General features: G+C 45.3%; 1 protein-coding gene across 4 annotated transcripts in view; it reads left to right on the top strand.

Annotated features, from left to right (window-relative positions):
- Positions 1-20,180, top strand: part of trim37 (tripartite motif containing 37) — a 41,854-nt gene extending 21,674 nt beyond the window's left edge. Inside the window, exons 16-26 of one of the 4 annotated variants that reach the window (XM_080780152.1) lie at positions 1,206-1,478; positions 1,994-2,127; positions 5,706-5,788; positions 7,311-7,526; positions 9,625-9,948; positions 11,003-11,197; positions 12,131-12,281; positions 14,381-14,481; positions 15,499-15,621; positions 18,439-18,530; positions 18,587-20,180. In XM_080780152.1, the coding sequence (XP_080636278.1) occupies positions 1,206-1,478; positions 1,994-2,127; positions 5,706-5,788; positions 7,311-7,526; positions 9,625-9,948; positions 11,003-11,197; positions 12,131-12,281; positions 14,381-14,481; positions 15,499-15,621; positions 18,439-18,506 (1,668 nt within the window). In that variant the 3' untranslated portion in view covers positions 18,507-18,530; positions 18,587-20,180. Of the gene's footprint in view, positions 1-1,205; positions 1,479-1,993; positions 2,128-5,705; positions 5,789-7,310; positions 7,527-9,624; positions 9,949-10,983; positions 11,198-12,130; positions 12,282-14,380; positions 14,482-15,498; positions 15,622-18,438 lie in introns of those variants that run through there. The other 3 variants (XM_080780153.1, XM_080780151.1, XR_013965159.1) reach the window with 3 other exon arrangements.
- Positions 20,181-20,743: the final 563 nt, after the last annotated feature.

The raw sequence follows: 20,743 nt of genomic DNA, 5'->3' as shown, positions 1-20,743 counted from the left end.
TATGTAACGATTTTCAGTTTAATTTCACAGAGGCTCTGCAAAGTAGTACTCTAATTAGCCCGGTTAGAAGGATGATGTTTGAAACATTGTCTTCTCTAATCAAGGATTACAGGCTCTGGTGATTTGGAATAGACAGTGGGCCGTTGCTAATATTGTATTATTCCACATCCCAAACCCATTTTAGACTAGCAATGTAAAAAGGAATACCGGTACATGTAAACAAAAAAAAAATAAACATTGAATTTAATCATTTTATTATGAATTTACTGGTGGGATTCTAAAGTTGACTTGTCACAATTGCTACACATACATGTCACAAGCTTCCCTTTCTCTGGGCTTTAATTGGAGACACTTTGACATTCTTCTGCACCATGGGTGGTTGGCTAAATATAGATATCTGGTTTTGTATTCAGTTGTCAGTCATTTGCCACATGAACCCGCTAGCATGCCGATTCTGGGCCAAACATCCGCTGTATCTACAAGCTCCAAACACCGAGACCCTGCATCTCCATGTTTATTGTTTAATGTTCTACTTCATCATGTAGTGTTGCACAAATGTCCTGAAAACAGTCAATCTACAGCAAGCCACCAACTCCAGAGCTTGTTGGATGAGCTGTTTTCCCTATAGTGACACTATAGAGCGTCGCAGTCCCTCCCCCTTTCAGAACGACGAGTGGCCCATGAAATGAAATGCAATGCATTTCTCCCATAGGATTTTATTTAAGTATTTATTTAAAGACGGTTACGCCGCGGACAAAGCCAACTCGGATCGTGACAAATCATGACAATGAACACAATATTTTGGGCCGATCAAATCATTAGAAAGAAGAAAATAAAGGCAGGAGACAACACTACTTGTTTTGTTTTTCTTCTTATAAATTATTTGATCGGCCCAAAACATTGTGTTCATTGTCATGAATGAGTTGGCTTTGTCCGCGGCGTAACCGTCTTTAAATAAATACTTAAAGAAAATCCTATGGGAGTAATGCATTGCATTTCATTTCCTGGGCCACTCATCGTTCTGAAAGGGGGAGGGACTGCGACGCTCTATAGAGAGACACAATACAGGAGGATTAAAAAGGCAGGACAGAAAAGTGAGGATGCCAATTGTGATTGGCCGGAATGTGATCATGTATGATGATAAAGTGCGTCACTCTCACTTCACACGAGTGTGATTTTTTTAATTTATATATTTTTCGTTTCAGAGGCTGGCCATCGAGTTGTTTCGCAGGCAGACGTCTCGCAGCTCGTCCCCTCCCGACATGAGGCCGGGGACGGGGTCCCTGGCCTCTGAGAGAGACCCCCGCATGGGGTCCCTGCCCTCTGAGAGAGACCCCCGACTTGGGGGATCCCTGGCTTCCGAGAGAGACCCCCGCACGGGGAAGAGCGACGACGGCGGCATCCACGCGAGCGCCGGAGACGCCAAAGAGTGCGAGGAAGAAGACGAAGACCAGAAGACCCAGCACGACGACTCCAACGTGAGTGTTGGCGCCAAACCCAGCGCCACTATAGAGAGGGCATTATCGTGTGTCTGTGTGTCTGTGTCTGTGTCTGTGTGTGTGTGTGTGTGTCTGTGTGTCTGTGTGTCTGTGTCTGTCTGTGTGTGTGTGTCTGTGTCTGTGTCATAGACCAGAACCATAACCACGTTACCACCAACGTATTTGGGTTTGTATTTCATTTAATGTTTTACCAAGAGTGAGTAAGAAGCTCCCAGCCAGTAAGCTTGTGCTGTGGGATCCGCACACGCATGCATCGGTTCCACGAGGCTGTCTGGCACCTACCTACGTGGATGTGCTAAAGAAAAATGAGAGGGAGGGATGACTGCAGACACTACTGGAGGGGCCTGGAGACGGAGAAGCCCTGCTCAAAGTGCTTTTCTGGAGCATTATGCTTACGATATTATTATGAGATATAGATGGATAGAGATTGGGATCAAACTGGTGGTGACCTCACAGTGTGTGACTGTGTGTGTGTGTGTGTGTGTGTGGTCCAGGAGCTGTCCGATGGGGACCTTGAGGTGGACTTCCTGACGGAGGAGGAGGTGAACCCGCTGGACGGGAGCAGCACGTCTGGCAGCTCCACGGCCACCAGCAACACGGAGGAGAACGACATCGACGAGGAGACCATGTGAGTCCTGCTCTTTGTTTTAGAGACCATGTGAGTCCTGCTCTTTGTTTTAGAGACCATGTGAGTCCTGCTCATTGTTTTAGAGACCATGTGAGTCCTGCTCTTTGTTTTAGAGACCATGTGAGTCCTGCTCGTTGTTTTAGAGGAGACCATGTGAGTCCTGCTCATTGTTTTAGAGGAGACCATGTGAGTCCTGCTCTTTGTTTTAGAGACCATGTGAGTCCTGCTCTTTGTTTTAGAGACCATGTGAGTCCTGCTCTTTGTTTTAGAGACCATGTAAGTCCTGCTCATTGTTTTAGAGACCATGTGAGTCCTGCTCGTTGTTTTAGAGGAGACCATGTGAGTCCTGCTCATTGTTTTAGAGGAGACCATGTGAGTCCTGCTCATTGTTTTAGAGGAGACCATGTGAGTCCTGCTCATTGTTTTAGAGACCATGTGAGTCCTGCTCATTGTTTTAGAGACCATGTGAGTCCTGCTCGTTGTTTTAGAGACCATGTGAGTCCTGCTCTTTGTTTTAGAGACCATGTGAGTCCTGCTCATTGTTTTATAGACCATGTGAGTCCTGCTCATTGTTTTAGAGGAGACCATGTGAGTCCTGCTCATTGTTTTAGAGACCATGTGAGTCCTGCTCTTTGTTTTAGAGACCATGTGAGTCCTGCTCTTTGTTTTAGAGACCATGTGAGTCCTGCTCGTTGTTTTAGAGACCATGTGAGTCCTGCTCTTTGTTTTAGAGACCATGTGAGTCCTGCTCTTTGTTTTAGAGGAGACCATGTGAGTCCTGCTCGTTGTTTTAGAGGAGACCATGTGAGTCCTGCTCATTGTTTTAGAGACCATGTGAGTCCTGCTCATTGTTTTAGAGACCATGTGAGTCCTGCTCATTGTTTTAGAGACCATGTGAGTCCTGCTCATTGTTTTAGAGACCATGTGAGTCCTGCTCGTTGTTTTAGAGGAGGCCATGTGAGTCCTGCTCATTGTTTTAGAGACCATGTGAGTCCTGCTCATTGTTTTAGAGACCATGTGAGTCCTGCTCATTGTTTTAGAGACCATGTGAGTCCTGCTCGTTGTTTTAGAGACCATGTGAGTCCTGCTCATTGTTTTAGAGACCATGTGAGTCCTGCTCGTTGTTTTAGAGACCATGTGAGTCCTGCTCGTTGTTTTAGAGGAGACCATGTGAGTCCTGCTCATTGTTTTAGAGGAGACCATGTGAGTCCTGCTCTTTGTTTTAGAGGAGACCATGTGAGTCCTGCTCGTTGTTTTAGAGGAGACCATGTGAGTCCTGCTCTTTGTTTTAGAGACCATGTGAGTCCTGCTCATTGTTTTAGAGACCATGTGAGTCCTGCTCATTGTTTTAGAGACCATGTGAGTCCTGCTCATTGTTTTAGAGACCTGTGAGTCCTGCTCATTGTTTTAGAGACCATGTGAGTCCTGCTCATTGTTTTAGAGACCATGTGAGTCCTGCTCATTGTTTTAGAGACCATGTGAGTCCTGCTCATTGTTTTAGAGACCATGTGAGTCCTGCTCATTGTTGGCATTTTGGCAGCAATTTTTAGTTTGAGTCTTATTCTTTGGAATTAAACTTGCTTTAGTTTGAGTCATATTTTAGTCATCTGAACTGTTTTAGTGTCAGTCTGCAGTTTGCAGGCCTTGATGGTTTTTCAAAGTTTTCGGTTGTACATTCAACTTCTCCAAATTATGATGGGATCAGGGGATCACCCTCACCGCTGCTGCTCCACTCATTTCCTTCTGCCAAAACATTGCTACGAATATAAATGATACGCAATACGCGTCGCCCTCGGTATGCAAGGATGTTTTGCGTGACGCGGAAAAAAACGCGTCATATGTGCAAACACCTTTACTGTGACGTTGGATCACAGACCGTAAGTGCAAGCTGACCATAACCGTTTAATTTGTCTGGCACTCTTTTGACATGTTAAGTCATTGCGGCCTAGTAGGTACCTACTAGGTATGACATTAGAGTTTTACGGGACGGTTAACCCCTTTTTGCGCGGGGAACCCCCTTCGGTGTTTTAAAGTAACAGGGTTTTTTGCCGTGCATGGAGTGCCGCTTAACCAGTTGTCTGACATTTTGACTTAATTGACTTCCCTCCCCCTACGAGCGCATCAGCGTCTTCGAACAACGAACACTCAAGCCGAGGTGTGTGACATTCACCCGCACACACACACACACACACACACATGCACACCGGAAATAAAATCTCTCTAAATGGATGCTATTTTAGAGTGCGGTGCCCTCAGGCCATCAGGAGTTCCCCGCCCCCACCACTATCCATCAGTGCCACTCTAGTTTCTATCTCCCCCACAGCCCACACACACACACACACACACACACACCCCTCTCCTCTCCCTCCGCCCCAGATAATGGGCGGGCAGGCACACACTCGCGAGCGCACACACGCGCGCACGCACACGAACACACACAGACACCAAGTGCCTCTTTGCCTTTTTATATCTGTGGAGTGAGAGTCAGAGCTGGTGAGTCATTCTCCATGAGCTCCACTGGCTGAGACAATTGTTCCGTACGCAGACATTATCTGCCACCCACCTAGATTGAAAGAAAAGAGAACCTTACATCTATGCCTACAGTGCTGCTATTCCAACATTTAGATTGATGGTAACAATTCGGATAACTAATCATGTAAACGTACTTTTTTAACGTTAACGATACATTTTTCCAAAACGATAGAATACATTTTGTGGCAAAATTAGCATTTGTGATTATTAAATCTGAATTGTTTAAGAGTTAAGGTCATTACACACTGGCGAATTGGCGACACGATATATTCGTGCGAATAATTCGCATTTAAAAAAAAAACAATTAAAGTCCATGCAAGCTTCCACATCAGTGGCGAATGTGCGAAAATGCGACCGTTTTAGCTCTTTATTTGTTCGCTCTGGTGTCGTATTTTGCAGAGATTCGCAGGCGAACTGCAACATGCAATATTTCGCATTTTCAGATCGCTTATTCGCATCGCGTCGCTAATTCGCCAGTGTGTAATGACCTTTAGTTTAAGATCAGGTTTGGCATTTAAAACTCATTCACTGCCAGACGAAATGCCTACATTTACCACCCACTGCCAGCTTTTTAAAATGTATTTCCTTACAAGTAGCCACTTGGAAATAGAATATTTATCTCCACTACACACCCCTGACCATTGATAATCACGGAGCTGTTCACTGTGCATTCGCAACAAAAAAGGAAGTTCGTAAAACGGTCCGTCGAAAATGCAATGCTGGTGGAAGGGATATGGAGGCGTTTGTGTTTCTGAGGCTTTTTTCGTATAGTAATTAAACAGTTTTGGGGAAAATGCTACTAATTGTCCCAAAAGTGACCACAAAAGATTGCTGCCATTTGTCTCCAAGAAGCTTTTATACCCTTTGTGTATATATAACGTCGCACTGTGACATATCGCAGTACTGTACCCCCCCCAACTGTACTATAATACTTTCCCCATTTTGTTTTCTTGAATAGTTTTCATTATGTTTTGACACTTGGCTTTGAGGCAATGTAAGCGTACGTTTTCTCATGCCAATAAAGGTTCATTGAATGTAAATTGCAGGTCAGGGGAGAACGACGTGGAGTTCAATGGGGTGCTGGAGCCAGAGGAAGGAGAGATGTCTGAGGACCTGGCCGGGGCCACAGGTAACAATGCATGGTTTATTATAATAACGAGGACCTGGCCGGGGCCACAGGTAACAATGCATGGTTTATTATAATAACGAGGACCTGGCTGGGGCCACAGGTAACAATGCATGGTTTATTATAATAATGAGGACCAGGACCTGGCAGGGGCCACCGGTAACAATGCATGGTTTATTATCATAGACGGATATGATCCAGTTTTTGGTTATGGCAGTATCAGACTGACCAATTACGTGTGCATGTAAAAGCATCCACTTTCTGAAATGACCTACATTACCCACTACCTCTAAAATACTTCCTGTTCCGTGTCAATATAAAATACATGAAGTCCATCCAATCATCATGATTGGATGGCTTTTTATATTCCACAGAATGTAGGTGTGAGATGAGATGTGTGAGGTGCTTTGGGTGAATTATATTCCTCTTTAAAGGTACTATGGGCAGTCGGATGATTGGAAAGCAGGAAAACGATATGCACATCCCAGTTTCAGAATACGGTGCTGGACCCCAAAACAAAGTGGAATGTCCGCACACGATATCATTCTGCTCCCCGTCGTTTTTATTTCAACCTATAAATACAACAACGTTTCGCCTCTCCTGAACTTGAGAAATAAAAAAGACGGGGAGCGTGGTGCGGACATTCCACTTTGTTTTCTTCATTAAGTCTTTTATATTAATATAGAACGGGGTGCAAAGCAACAAAACAAAACGTTAGGAATATCAGATTACATCTTCAGGTCATGACTATAGAGGGTATGCACATGGCAAAGTGAGTTTAACGTTGTTTAATGCAATGAGATGGGACTTTTCTGTTTGGACGTATGGGCTGTCAAGGCCGAGTTTTTTGCTACTCTGTAGTGTCCGGGTATGATGATGATGTCACATGCATACCCTCTATATTAAAGTAAAAGGTTCCAATCATCCGAGGTGCCTGAGACGCACTAGCCTGAAATCCAGCCTAATTCGCTACGATCGTCTTTCTCTCATTTTGCTACTCAGTCTGGCCAGGGTCGTATTTGACTCATGTTTCCATTACTTGGGCTAGTCATTGGACAAAACTGGTGGTTTTCTAACACAGCTTCTTTTCTGGGGGTCCCCGGCACAAACCATTTCCCGATGGGGTGGGGAGGGGGGGGGGGGGTTCAATGGCAAAGATTTAGCCTGGCATGGCCAGACTAATATCACTGCGTAGATATTAGTTAGGAACTTCGGTGTGGAAGATTTATTTCCAAGGGGTGGTTACAAACGGAACGTCACAGCAAGGCTCTGATTGGTCACCCAGAACTCTGGGGTGAGCCAAATGTAATTCGATCTTGAGGAGTGCCAGACCATTTACCCCCAGGGATTGTTTTTCAGTCTGGTTTCCACTGGCTATACAAAATGTTGAGAACCACCGGTTCAGACCTAGTCGTATACGGCGGTTTCCCCGCACCACCACAAACAGCAGATCTACAAGCTCAACGACCCGAGTCCTCCTCAGGCTTGGTGTGGTGTCTAAACGTGTGTTCTGGGTGCGGTGCAGGTGGTTCGAGCCCCAGCGTGTGCCTGCTGCACCGTAGCTGCAGCGCGGCGGGGGGCTGCGGCGCCGTGGGCCCGGCCGGCGGCGGCGGCGCCAGCAGCCTGCTGGACATCGACCCGCTCATCCTCATCCAGCTGCTGGACCTGAAGGAACGCAGCAACGTGGAGGCCCTGTGGGGCCTGCAGCCCCGGCCCCCTGTGTCCCTGCTGCACAGCCAAGGTACACACACACACACACACACACAGCCCCGGCCCCCTGTGTCCCTGCTGCACAGCCAAGGTACGCACGCACACACACACACACACACACACAGCCCCGGCCCCCTGTGTCCCTGCTGCACAGCCAAGGTACACACACACACACACACACACACACACACACACACACACACACACACACACAGCCCCGGCCCCCTGTGTCCCTGCTGCACGGCCAAGTTACACACACACACCCAGCCCCGCCCCCCCTGTGTCCCTGCTGCACAGCCAAGGTACGCACACACACCCACACACACACACAGCCCCGCCCCCTTGTCTCCCTGCTGCACAGCCAAGGTGTGCACTCACGTGCACACACACACACACACACACAGCCCCATCCCCCCGTCTCCCTGCTGCACAGCCAAGGTACGCGCGCGCGCGCGCGCACACACACACACACACACTCACCTTTAGGCCCGTCACAATTATTACATAATCGTCTAATCGTATTTTCTTTTGCATAGTCATTTCCATGTTTCCAACATTTGCAATGCAACATTTTCCAAAAATAAATGGTGGAAATAGCAGATCTCCAAGCTTATAATGACTATTCACGTTTTGTTTTGTATGCTTAAAGTTATTACATTTAAGTTATTCGTCATGTTTACGAAGCCTAAAAGCCAAACGGAAATGTAGTTTCTATTCGTAGTGTTCCAATGTTTGACGACGGCAGAAACGCAATTAAATTGATAATTGCAATTTTTGGAGCGACGGTCGTCAAGGAAAATGTCCCAGTGGATGACCAGTGGATGAAGAAGTGTATGGTTTGATACTTTGATAGATGGATTGAATTATTCAGAAATGTCACGGTTCTCCCAAGGGCCAAATTATGTCTACGTTACCATGCCGACGTTGCACAACCTGCCAACAGATGGAAGATTAACCCATTCTGACCGGGCACCCATTTTGGTGTTGGCATCATGTTATGCTTTAGCTATTGAAAAATAGCAGATCTACAAGCTCATATCGCGCCACCGAGTGGCGCGATACGAGCTTGTAGGTCTGCTATTTTTGAAAAATTCGAAGAACGACTGACATTTTTAGAATCTGATCTCAGGTCAGAATGGGTTAATCAGACCAGTGTGTGTCCGGTGGAAACCTCGTATGAATCTGATCTCAGGTCAGAATGGGTTAAGATGCTTAGCGTGGTACTGATGGTAAAACCTGTATGCTGTAACTTGGTAGATGGACATACAGCATCTCTTAACCCATTCTGACCTGAGATCAGATTCATACGAGGTTTCCACTGGGACACACACTGGTCTGATTAATCCATTCTGAACCGAGATCAGATTCTAGAAAAATGTCAGTCGTTCTTCGAATTTTTCAAAAATAGCAGACCTACAAGCTCGTATCGCGCCACTCGGTGGCGCGATATGAGCTTGTAGATCTGCTATTTTTCAATAGCTAAAGCATAACATGATGCCAACACCAAAATGGGTGCCCGGTCAGAATGGGTTAAATACGTCCTCCTTGTTCATACACTACAGCGTCACAAAAGCATCAACTGTAGCAGATCTGTTATTTTTGCTGTATTTCCATCCTGAAAAGTAACAGTTTCCACCTGACGGAAGATACAATAAAGCTGATTTGATTTGCACTTTTTCAAAAGCTGGGTTACAAATGGCTTCGCACAGAAAAGTAAACACTCATCTAGAGATAACCGCACGGGAGACGTATAAAGCATGAGTTGAATACACTGGGGCGATTAAGCATCAAGAGAAACTTATTTATCAAGCGTGGATTTAAAAGGAGACACGGATTCATTCAGCGCATCATGCCTGACATGCTCAGCCTCCAGGTCTTAAGTTAAGTAATAAGACCTGGTACTTAAGTATATAGTATATATTAAAAATAATTTACTCATATTTTCTTCTGGGGCAAAATATTTCTTATACTTAAATGTTGGGGGTGCTTGACATGAAAATGTTTGACAACCACTGACATGGCAACATCATTTCTTTTCAGAAAACCCATTAATACCTGAGGTCGATTCTATGAATGCCTTCTAAATCGGAAGTGTTTGAATTGTTCTTCCATCCCCCCCCCCCCCCCAGCCCACCCCCACCACCCCAGGAAGGAGCGAGGAGAGCGCCGGCCACAGGCCGTGCGCCGCTCGGCCCCGGACTCTGGCGTGCTGATCCGCCTCAAGGCCCAGATGGCCGAGGTGCGCAGCAAGATGTCCGACATCAAGTGTCAGGTGATGGAGGCGCGGGGGACGGGGGAGCCCCGGCCGGGGCCCTCGGGGGCCTCCTTCGGCGTGGAGCAGGGGCCCTCGCTCCTCCACCTGGATCCGGAGTTGGCGGCGGCCTTCCACAAGAGCAGCCAGCTGGAGATGCTGAGGAAAGGTTCTGCCGCTCGGTCCAAGCACTGCCGGCCAGGTGAGGAGACCACCGTGTCCCCAACAAACACTACATTTTGGTTACATTTGCACACAGTGTTATGGAGGTCATGTCTGCTATTTTCAAAAGAATCTTGAAGAAACATTTGTGAATATCTTTGAATTTTAACAACAGAACTCCTGTATAGACCATACAGATCGCAGCCATCTTGCCATTAACCCATTCTGACCTGAGATTGTATATCTGCTATTTTTCAATAGCTAAAGCACTGCATAACACCAAACGGGGTTCCCGTCCAAAATGGGTTAAGTTAATGGCAGGGTGGCAACTTTGGCGTAGCCGCAATTTGCATTTGACATTGCAGCTGTACTCTCTCTGCATAGTGTTTGTTTCATAAAAAGTACCACCTGTTTTGAAATGTTACATAATGCAGGAGGCAGCAGGACGTTGCTTTACTGAAAGCAAGCGCTTCTAAACTGACACTTTATTGACAGGAAGTAGCTCATAACATGTCTACGGTGGAACACTTTGCAGATGGAAGAGGATTATTCAAGATTTTTGTACAGCTGCAATCTTGTTGAGTTTGACTTTGTTTAATACAATCAGGACTTTTATGTTTGGATGTCAATTGCAAATTGCGGCTACTTGCCACCCTGTCATTAACTTAATGGCAAGATGGATCCCTGACACAAATGGTTTTCAGGTGGGGGGTCCTTTATGACATTGGTTCTCGAAGGGGTCCGTGTGGGTGCATGGTTCCAGGGGGTCCCCCCAGCAAAAGTAGTTAATGTAGCGTCTCATCACTTTAACCACTTTATCCATTTATACGTTGGCTATTCAAAAATAGCATATATACAAGCTTGCGGCGCGTCACTTTACAATGGCAAAGAATATTGAAACTTTTGAATAATTTTTAAACATTTTTTAAACATCAATCTTCTCTCCTGGGGGTCACTGCCTGGCACCAAACATTTTCAGACGGGCGTTCCGCTGTCAAACATATCAATGTGGGTGTCCTCGTCACAAAAAACATTTGAAAACCACAGCTTTGTGTTGCTTTGTGGCTGTGCTGAGACTTGCTGTCGTTCCGCAGCCAAGAAGTGCGTGTCCCCCAAGCCGGAAGCCAGCGGTACTCTGGTGCTGAGGAGGGGTAGCAGCACGGACGGCCTGGACAAGGAGCTGAGAGGAGGAGGAGGAGGAGAGGCAGGGCAGAGTGGAGGAGAGGACAACCTCCTCTGTCCCCGAGCAGAGGGTCAGTATCACAACCTCCTCTGTCCCCGAGCAGAGGGTCAGTATCACTGCTGCTGGAACCATTCCACTGTCTCTGTGTTTGTTTTTAGGTGACATTCATTTAGGATTTTCTTTTGTAATCGCAAAAATCTACAAAGTCGGTGAAACTCTTTTGTTTTTCAAGTGAGAAAGTTAAATTGGTTAAATGTGTCTTGTGTGACTTTTATAAATATTTAACCAATGAAAAGATGTAACGGATCCATTTTCCATTTCCTGAAAAGGGTACGATTTTGGACAGACAAACAAAGTTTCCTTCCGACAGCGACGATATATTATGCTTTAGTCATTTTTTATTTCAGGCCAGTATGAAGCAAAGCCATAGACCATAGAGCAATGCATAGAGCAGTGCCACCCCACTAAACTAGTGTGGTGACAAAATCTAAAACTACTACAAAAAACAGGATAAACTTGACAGTGCCGTGCCTGCCTGCTCTCACATTGTTTTGATCAAATGAGAAAAAATAATCTGGACTTTGTCTCGACTCGGACTCTACCCCCTCCTCGGCTTTGACTCGGGTCTTGACTTGGACTCACTTTTTGGTGGACTCGACCAAAGCACTAGTGTTTTTATCCCCATCGTATCGGATGTAAAGCACTTTACACTTCTCTGTGAGAAGTTCTGCATAAATCAAACCGTGTTGACTTAACCCATTTTGGGCGGGAACCCCTTTTGATGTTTTAAACATTATGTTATAATTTAGCTATTTAAAAAATAGCAGATCTACAAGCTCATAGCTTGTAGGTCTGCTATTTTTTTAAAATCGTGAACATATTTATTTCAGAAAACTGGAGGATTTAGAAGATTCTTTTTAAATTTCGAGGTCAGGCCTGTGGTGTCCAGCAGCAGCAGCCTGACTCCTGATGTTGTCCTCATCCCTCCTCCCTCCCTGGTCCCCCCCCCCCTCTTCTTCTTCTTCTTCCTCCTCCTCAGACAAGCAGCAGGCAGCAGCGGAGGAGGAGGCTCCGCTTCAGTCGTACAGAGGCCAGTGTCCCTCTTCTGCCGGGGGAGGGGCTGGCAGCGCCCACTATGCCCTGGTGCTGCCCATCACCACCACCAGCACCTCTGCATCCAGAACACTGGGGTATGTAATAAAGCACCACCACCATCACCTCTGCATCCAGAACACTGGGGTATGTAATAAAGCACCACCACCACCATCACCTCTGCATCCAGAACACTGGGGTATGTAATAAAGCACCACCACCACCATCACCTCTGCATCCAGAACACTGGGGTATGTAATAAAGCACCACCACCACCATCACCTCTGCATCCAGAACACTGGGGTATGTAATAAAGCACCACCATCACCTCTGCATCCAGAACACTGGGGTATGTAATAAAGCACCACCATCACCATCACCTCTGCATCCAGAACACTGGGGTATGTAATAAAGCACCACCATCACCTCTGCATCCAGAACACTGGGGTATGTAATAAAGCACCACCACCACCATCACCTCTGCATCCAGAACACTGGGGTATGTAATAAAGCACCACCACCACCATCACCTCTGCATCCAGAACACTGGGGTATGTAATAAAGCACCACCACCACCATCACCTCTGCATCCAGAACACTGGGGTATGTAATAAAGCACCACCATCACCTCTGCATCCAGAACACTGGGGTATGTAATAAAGCACCACCATCACCATCACCTCTGCATCCAGAACACTGGGGTATGTAATAAAGCACCACCATCACCTCTGCATCCAGAACACTGGGGTATGTAATAAAGCACCACCACCACCATCACCTCTGCATCCAGAACACTGGGGTATGTAATAAAGCACCACCATCACCTCTGCATCCAGAACACTGGGGTATGTAATAAAGCACCACCACCACCATCACCTCTGCATCCAGAACACTGGGGTATGTGTTAACACATTGACTGATTGAGGTATTTTCAGTGAGGTGCCTCTATTCAAGGGGCAAAAATTACCCAGATCACGGACCACAGACCACCCGAGGCATGCATTTTGTTACCGCAACCAGCTACGCAGCCGTAATCGGCCGTAAAAATAAAGCTTGTTTTGATTGGAATATAGATAAAAGGGTGTTAAGGTTCCAGCTATCCTTGAAGTCAACCATTGGGAACCTTTTTGCTGATGGACGGACCACTTCCAGTTTATCTCCTAGACATGGAGACGCTGATGGACAGTAGTATAGCGCCATTCTCAAACTGAATCAATATAACCTATATCGTACGGGCCGTACGGCATACTATAGCGCGCCGTTTTTCATCATTTTTGATGATTTGAAAAAAATGATGAAATGACAAAAACGATGGGTTATAGCCCATGTTTTTTAAATTTTGAAAAAAAAAGTTAGCCTCATTTCTCATCATTTTGGACCATGGGCTATAGCCCATATCGTACGGCATACTATAGCGCGCCGTTTTTCATCATGTTTGAGGATTTGAAAAAAATGACGAAATGACAAAAACGATGGGTTATAGCCCATGTTTTTTGAAATTTTGAAAAAAAAAGTTATCCTCGTTTCTCATCATTTTGGACCATGGGCTATAGCCCATATCGTACGGCATACTATAGCGCGCCGTTTTTCATCATTTTTGATGATTTGACAAAAATGAAAAAAACGATGGGTTATAGCCCATGTTTTTTGAAATTTTGAAAAAAAAAGTTATCCTCGTTTCTCATCATTTTGGACCATGGGCTATAGCCCATATCGTACGGCATACTATAGCGCGCCGTTTTTCATCATTTTTGATGATTTGACAAAAATGAAAAAATGAAAAAAACGATGGGTTATAGCCCATGTTTTTTGAAATTTTGAAAAAAAAAGTTATCCTCGTTTCTCATCATTTTGGACCATGGGCTATAGCCTATTATAAAACATTAAAAGACGGAGATCTCCGTCCATGGCAGTCAGCGGTTGGATTTGAAAAGATGGAGATCTCTGTCCATGACACTTAATGTGTGTTAATTACATATTTAGTTGGTTTGAATTGTGTCTTACGTATGATTCATGAGACTATTTCATGTATATGATGTGTCATGTTTTTTTCTTGCTTACTGTAAATCACTCTGGATTAGGAGCGTCTGCTAAATGCCTGAATTGTCTGCATTTTATTCATTGTATGTCTGTCTGTATCTTGGCATGTGTTCTCCAAGGTTTTAAATGAATTGAATGGTGTTTCTCTCAACCTCAGGGTAGGGCTGTTGACGGACCGCTCTCCAGAGGCTGAGGAACCGGCTAGTGTCCACCTGCTTTCCGTACAGGAGGGCCCCTCCTCGTCACATCTGGAAGAAGGTCAGTTCAGTTCTCTCACCACACCAGGGACGTGCAGAGAATGTTAGAGAAGCAGGGGCACTTTTAGCAAAAGAAAATAATAATAATCAGCTATCGGCTATTTTTGAGGCGCAACCCCGCACTCTTTAGCTACTGGAGGTGAGGTGTACGACATGGAGTTCTGCACAAATTCTTTCAGCGCAAAATGCTGCGTTCAAGTTCAGCAGAGTTTGGATAAAGGCCTGAATGCTCCCTCCGGGTATGGCATGGAAAGGTGGGGGGCATTTGCATTTCTTTCACCATAGTAAATGCTGCGTTCATGGAGGATTAGAAGAAGGTGACTGAAACAATGCAAATCCAAGGATATTAGTGATCTGCAGAACATTGAGGAATGGATTACTGCCAGAAGCTGGTTGTCAGGCTAAGCATCGCGTTTTCAGCAGGTCATAACATCAGAAGGCTGCTCTACTAAGTGCTTCAGTAAACACACTTGTCATTTTTGATAGTGGCAATTTGTGTTGAATTTGGCGAAACCACTTATATTACTTAGTTGTTTTGAGCTATTTAAATTGCTCTTGTTTGGTTTGTTTATTTGAAGCAATTGACAGTTTGTGCATTTTGGCACTACTTTCAATTTGCAGTGGGAGCTGAATACTTTCAAAATGGAAATGTATGCGTGTAGCCAGACAATATGCTGTGTTCTGCCTAAATGTGTGTAGGATTACACTGCAGTCCAGATGGTACACAGTACATCCAAAAAACCTTCTGACGGGTCTGCATCACACAGGGGAGAAGAAAGGATCCGCACAGCGTCTTAGATGCTCCCATACAGACTTTATTAAAGGGGGGAAACAACTTCGTTTTTCCCGCTTGAATAAAGTTTCTATGCTGATCGTTTCTTCTTTTTAGGGTGACTCAAAACAACCACAGTTAATTAACTCAGTGTTTTGCTTTACAGTGTAGCCGTAGTTATAGTTATCCAACTTCTCTGTGTGTGTGTGTGTGTGTGTGTGTGTATGTGCGTGTGTGCTGGAGCAGGCCAGAAGCAGTGTGTGCGCCTGCTACCGAGCGTGAGCAGTGACAGTGACATCGACTGTGACACGGACAATGAGGACGAGGCCACCGACGGCCTCTACGAAGACCAGCCTCAGGCCTCTGCAGGTAAACAACCCCCCACCATGTCTTCACTCTAAACCAGGAGAAGGAGAAGTAGTAAACAACCCCCCACCATGTCACCACTCTAAACCAGGAGAAGGAGAAGTAGTAAACAACCCCCCACCATGTCACCACTCTAAACCAGGAGAAGGAGAAGTAGTAAACAACCCCCCACCATGTCACCACTCTAAACCAGGAGAAGGAGAAGTAGTAAACAACCCCCCACCATGTCACCACTCTAAACCAGGAGAAGGAGAAGTAGTAAACAACCCCCCACCATGTCACCACTCTAAACCAGGAGAAGGAGAAGTAGTAAACAACCCCCCACCATGTCACCACTCTAAACCAGGAGAAGGAGAAGTAGTAAACAACCCCCCACCATGTCACCACTCTAAACCAGGAGAAGGAGAAGTAGTAAACAACCCCCCACCATGTCACCACTCTAAACCAGGAGAAGGAGAAGTAGTAAACAACCCCCCACCATGTCACCACTCTAAACCAGGAGAAGGAGAAGTAGTAAACAACCCCCCACCATGTCACCACTCTAAACCAGGAGAAGGAGAAGTAGTAAACAACCCCCCACCATGTCACCACTCTAAACCAGGAGAAGGAGAAGTAGTAAACAACCCCCCACCATGTCACCACTCTAAACCAGGAGAAGGAGAAGTAGTAAACAACCCCCCACCATGTCACCACTCTAAACCAGGAGAAGGAGAAGTAGTAAACAACCCCCCACCATGTCACCACTCTAAACCAGGAGAAGGAGAAGTAGTAAACAACCCCCCACCATGTCACCACTCTAAACCAGGAGAAGGAGAAGTAGTAAACAACCCCCCACCATGTCACCACTCTAAACCAGGAGAAGGAGAAGTAGTAAACAACCCCCCACCATGTCACCACTCTAAACCAGGAGAAGGAGAAGTAGTAAACAACCCCCCACCATGTCACCACTCTAAACCAGGAGAAGGAGAAGTAGTAAACAACCCCCCACCATGTCACCACTCTAAACCAGGAGAAGGAGAAGTAGTAAACAACCCCCCACCATGTCACCACTCTAAACCAGGAGAAGGAGAAGTAGTAAACAACCCCCCACCATGTCACCACTCTAAACCAGGAGAAGGAGAAGTAGTAAACAACCCCCCACCATGTCACCACTCTAAACCAGGAGAAGGAGAAGTAGTAAACAACCCCCCACCATGTCACCACTCTAAACCAGGAGAAGGAGAAGTAGTAAACAACCCCCCACCATGTCACCACTCTAAACCAGGAGAAGGAGAAGTAGTAAACAACCCCCCACCATGTCACCACTCTAAACCAGGAGAAGGAGAAGTAGTAAACAACCCCCCACCATGTCACCACTCTAAACCAGGAGAAGGAGAAGTAGTAAACAACCCCCCACCATGTCACCACTCTAAACCAGGAGAAGGAGAAGTAGTAAACAACCCCCCACCATGTCACCACTCTAAACCAGGAGAAGGAGAAGTAGTAAACAACCCCCCACCATGTCACCACTCTAAACCAGGAGAAGGAGAAGTAGTAAACAACCCCCCACCATGTCACCACTCTAAACCAGGAGAAGGAGAAGTAGTAAACAACCCCCCACCATGTCACCACTCTAAACCAGGAGAAGGAGAAGTAGTAAACAACCCCCCACCATGTCACCACTCTAAACCAGGAGAAGGAGAAGTAGTAAACAACCCCCCACCATGTCACCACTCTAAACCAGGAGAAGGAGAAGTAGTAAACAACCCCCCACCATGTCACCACTCTAAACCAGGAGAAGGAAAAGTAGGCCTCGTTTTGACCCCCTATGGGTCTTTGTCATACCTGACGAAGGAGGAGCTACCAAACAGTGTGACTCCTTCTCCTTCTCCTGTACGTATCCTTTCGTTCAGCACCTGAACGTTTTTTAGAGATGTGCGTACAAAAAGCACAAAAAAGTTTGAAAACTTAACTTTGGTCCATTATTTCTCCACTGTAATAATACCAATATAAACAAGGGTTGAATTCCAACCATTTGCCATTTTGGATTTTTTTTTGTGGGGGTGCAACCCACACATTTAGCAGTGTTGCTCATTCCACGAACACCTGGTCCTTAGAAGCTGTACCTCGTTGTAAAGGTGACTAACCAGTAAGACGCCCTGAGGGCTTACGGCTCCATTTGGTTTCATTGTACACTCTCGGGAGTTAAATCATTGCATTACTTATTATTTATAAGAAGTTTACACAATTGGAGAATGTAGAATCAAAAAAGGAATTCTCCTGAATGCTGCCTTCCGGCATGGCATGGCATGGAAAGGAGTGGCATTTGCATTGGAATGGGAAGTTGTTTTACAGACGGGTAAAATGCTGAAGCCCCCTTTGATGTCTATGTGTGCACGTACCTGCAATCTACATCATGTGGATCTAGACTTAATGTGGATGTATCATGACTTCATGATACAGGTTACAAGGGCCCCTCTGTATTCCATACATTATAAAATTCTAGTTGAACATTTTAAAAAGTACAGTATAATACTAGCAGAGTGCATTACACTTTTGCCTCTTTAGTCCAATGTTTTAGATGCACAACACACAGCCATACTGTAAAACGCAGGGGACCCATTACAGAACCCTGTACTGTGTCCCTTGTATGCCCATATATGGAGATCCCTGATAGTCATTAGTATATGCCCATACCCTTTTTTTTCTTCAGCTTTTAATACATTTTTCTACTGTACAAAGTGTACATCATATACATTGCGGGTTTTCAGCGAGCCCACGCAGTTTCTGTTTCGAGTTAAAGGTTCATTATCGTAACGGAAGCTTCCATGTCCTCCCCAGGAGAGCAGCTCCTTCTCTCTGACGACCTGGGCCTCGGCTTCGCCGTGGGAGAGCCCACCGAGAGGTGATCTGTAAGGAGGGCCCACCGAGAGGTGATCTGTAAGGAGGGCGCACCGAGAGGTGATCTGTAAGAAGGGCCCACCGAGAGGTGATCTACTAAGGAGAGGTCTTCTCCAACTAAGGTTTAGTGTCTTTTTTCCCCAGTTAATTGATACCCCACTTGATCATACTACAGCGTCATACAAAAGCAGCTGATCTACAAGCTCGAAACGCGGCACGAAGCGATCTGCCACCTTTTCCGTTTTTGAATTTTTGGATTCTGAAAAGTACCGTGTTTTGGACGTAATGAGGATTCTACCCGACAAGGACAATTTGCATGCAAACACCACTTTGGACTTTGGAGACGACATTACCGACTGCATTATTCCTACATATTATTTGTGAAACGGAAAAGACTGAAAGTTTTGGTATTTTTGACGTGAATGAACCCCTTTTCATGGCCACCTTTTATTGAACTGTCTGCGGTCTCACTAATGAAGCTCTAAGTACGAGCTAAATGAACAAACCTTCAGTTCTATTAGATGCGAGTGGTTATTAACATGGACCCTCGAGGGAGGTGTACGTATGTGTACAGAGAGACTGTTATAGCTGCAGTTGCAACAACATTGGCGGTGGCTATTCGGGTTGGGAGCTATCAGGGGTTGCAAATGGACCCTTTACAGGTCTGTAACTATGTGAGCGTATTTCGACGCTCTCATAGTTATGGTGTTTGAGAACCACTGGTATTGTAATTGTATAACGGACTCCGGTTCCTTCCGTTCCCAAACCCTTACCTACATGTGACAATTCTGTACATGACCGAACTCCAGTTGTCATCAACTACACGTTTGCTTGTGAGCGCCAACTTTCCGTCACCAGTCGGCACCTCGTGTGTTCGGTTTGTTTGTTTGCGAGGTCTCGTGTTGTTCCTTTGACCTCCGGTGTTTTTGGATAGCCGCCTCTAAATGATTAGAACACGTCATTGCCACCGCCAAAGCTTTTGTTTAATCAGTTTGACTGAAATAATCTACGCTGTTGACATCATTGTACATGTGTTTGTAAAGTTCACTCGTTTTGCACTGTAGATGATCTTAATTGGCGAGTAAGCTTGTTGTCACATAGAGATCCATGAAGGATAGTTTTTTTTTCACCGCTCATTGTGCCTAAAACACTGCATGGCTTTTATTGGCTGCATTCGGAGAGGCTTTTAGGCTTAGTTTATATTCATACGGCGGTGTGGCTCGCCCCAAAAATAGCCATCCTCCATTGGAGATTTTCAGCGGGCAACACCCAGGCACAACTAAGTAGACTTAATGCGTAAAAGACTCTTCGAGCCTAATGTCACAATCCATCAATACAGATTCCTCTGTTTCTTTCCTGCACAAAATCCAGTGTTAAATTAACACTGTTTTGCTGACCAACATGTTTGTTTTTGTTATGTTAAGTGTGGAAGTGTGTGTACTACGCAGTAGGTACATGAGCATGAAATGTGATTTAATCATGGAGTATCTTTGCCGTTTGTTTCCACTCGTCTTGTGTCTGTGCTATTTCAACCATGTTTGCTTTATTTTATTTCATTTTATTTTATTTTTTACAGCAGAATGCACATTAGGATTTTTACTTGGTCGTGTACATTTATTTCATGTAACTAACAGAGTATGAACTAATAAATTAAATATTTTATGGTTTCCTGCCAAACTGAACACCGTCCCACAGTCATGATTGATTTTTTTAGATGAGACTCTATTTCTGTTTTGTTTGTTCTGTTTAACTTATGTGAAATGGATATTACTTTCTTTTGAAAGCGGCACTTGCATCTTACTGTATGTCAGGCCAAATCTTTGTATTTTTTTCTCTTCTCACATAACCATGGGAAACATTAGCCGAAAATGTCTCACAACGGGTCGTTGGTGTAGAGGGGAAAAAGGAGCAAACAGAGTAAGAGCTCAAGGTCAAATATTGGGAAATGAATCCTCGTTTCTCATCATTTTGGACCATGGGCTATAGCCCATATCGTACGGCATACTATAGCGCGCCGTTTTTCATCATTTTTGAGGATTTGAAAAAAATGACGAAATGACAAAAACGATGGGTTATAGAGCACCGAAGTCTGACGTCACTTTCAGTAGAGGGCGTCAGTCCCCAGGTTCATGTATTTGTTTAGTTGCATTGAAAGCGCCATAGGAGGATTTTTAGATTGCTTCATATAAGAACTGTGTTTGAAAAATAAACATGTCACCCCGGCCGCTTCACTCATATGGATATG

This window comes from Protomyctophum bolini (assembly GCF_963924005.1).
Source record: "Protomyctophum bolini genome assembly, chromosome: 13".
In the NCBI taxonomy this organism is placed as follows: domain Eukaryota; kingdom Metazoa; phylum Chordata; class Actinopteri; order Myctophiformes; family Myctophidae; genus Protomyctophum; species Protomyctophum bolini.
Note: the sequence above shows the minus strand (reverse complement) of the source record. Positions and strands in the feature narration are given on the sequence as shown.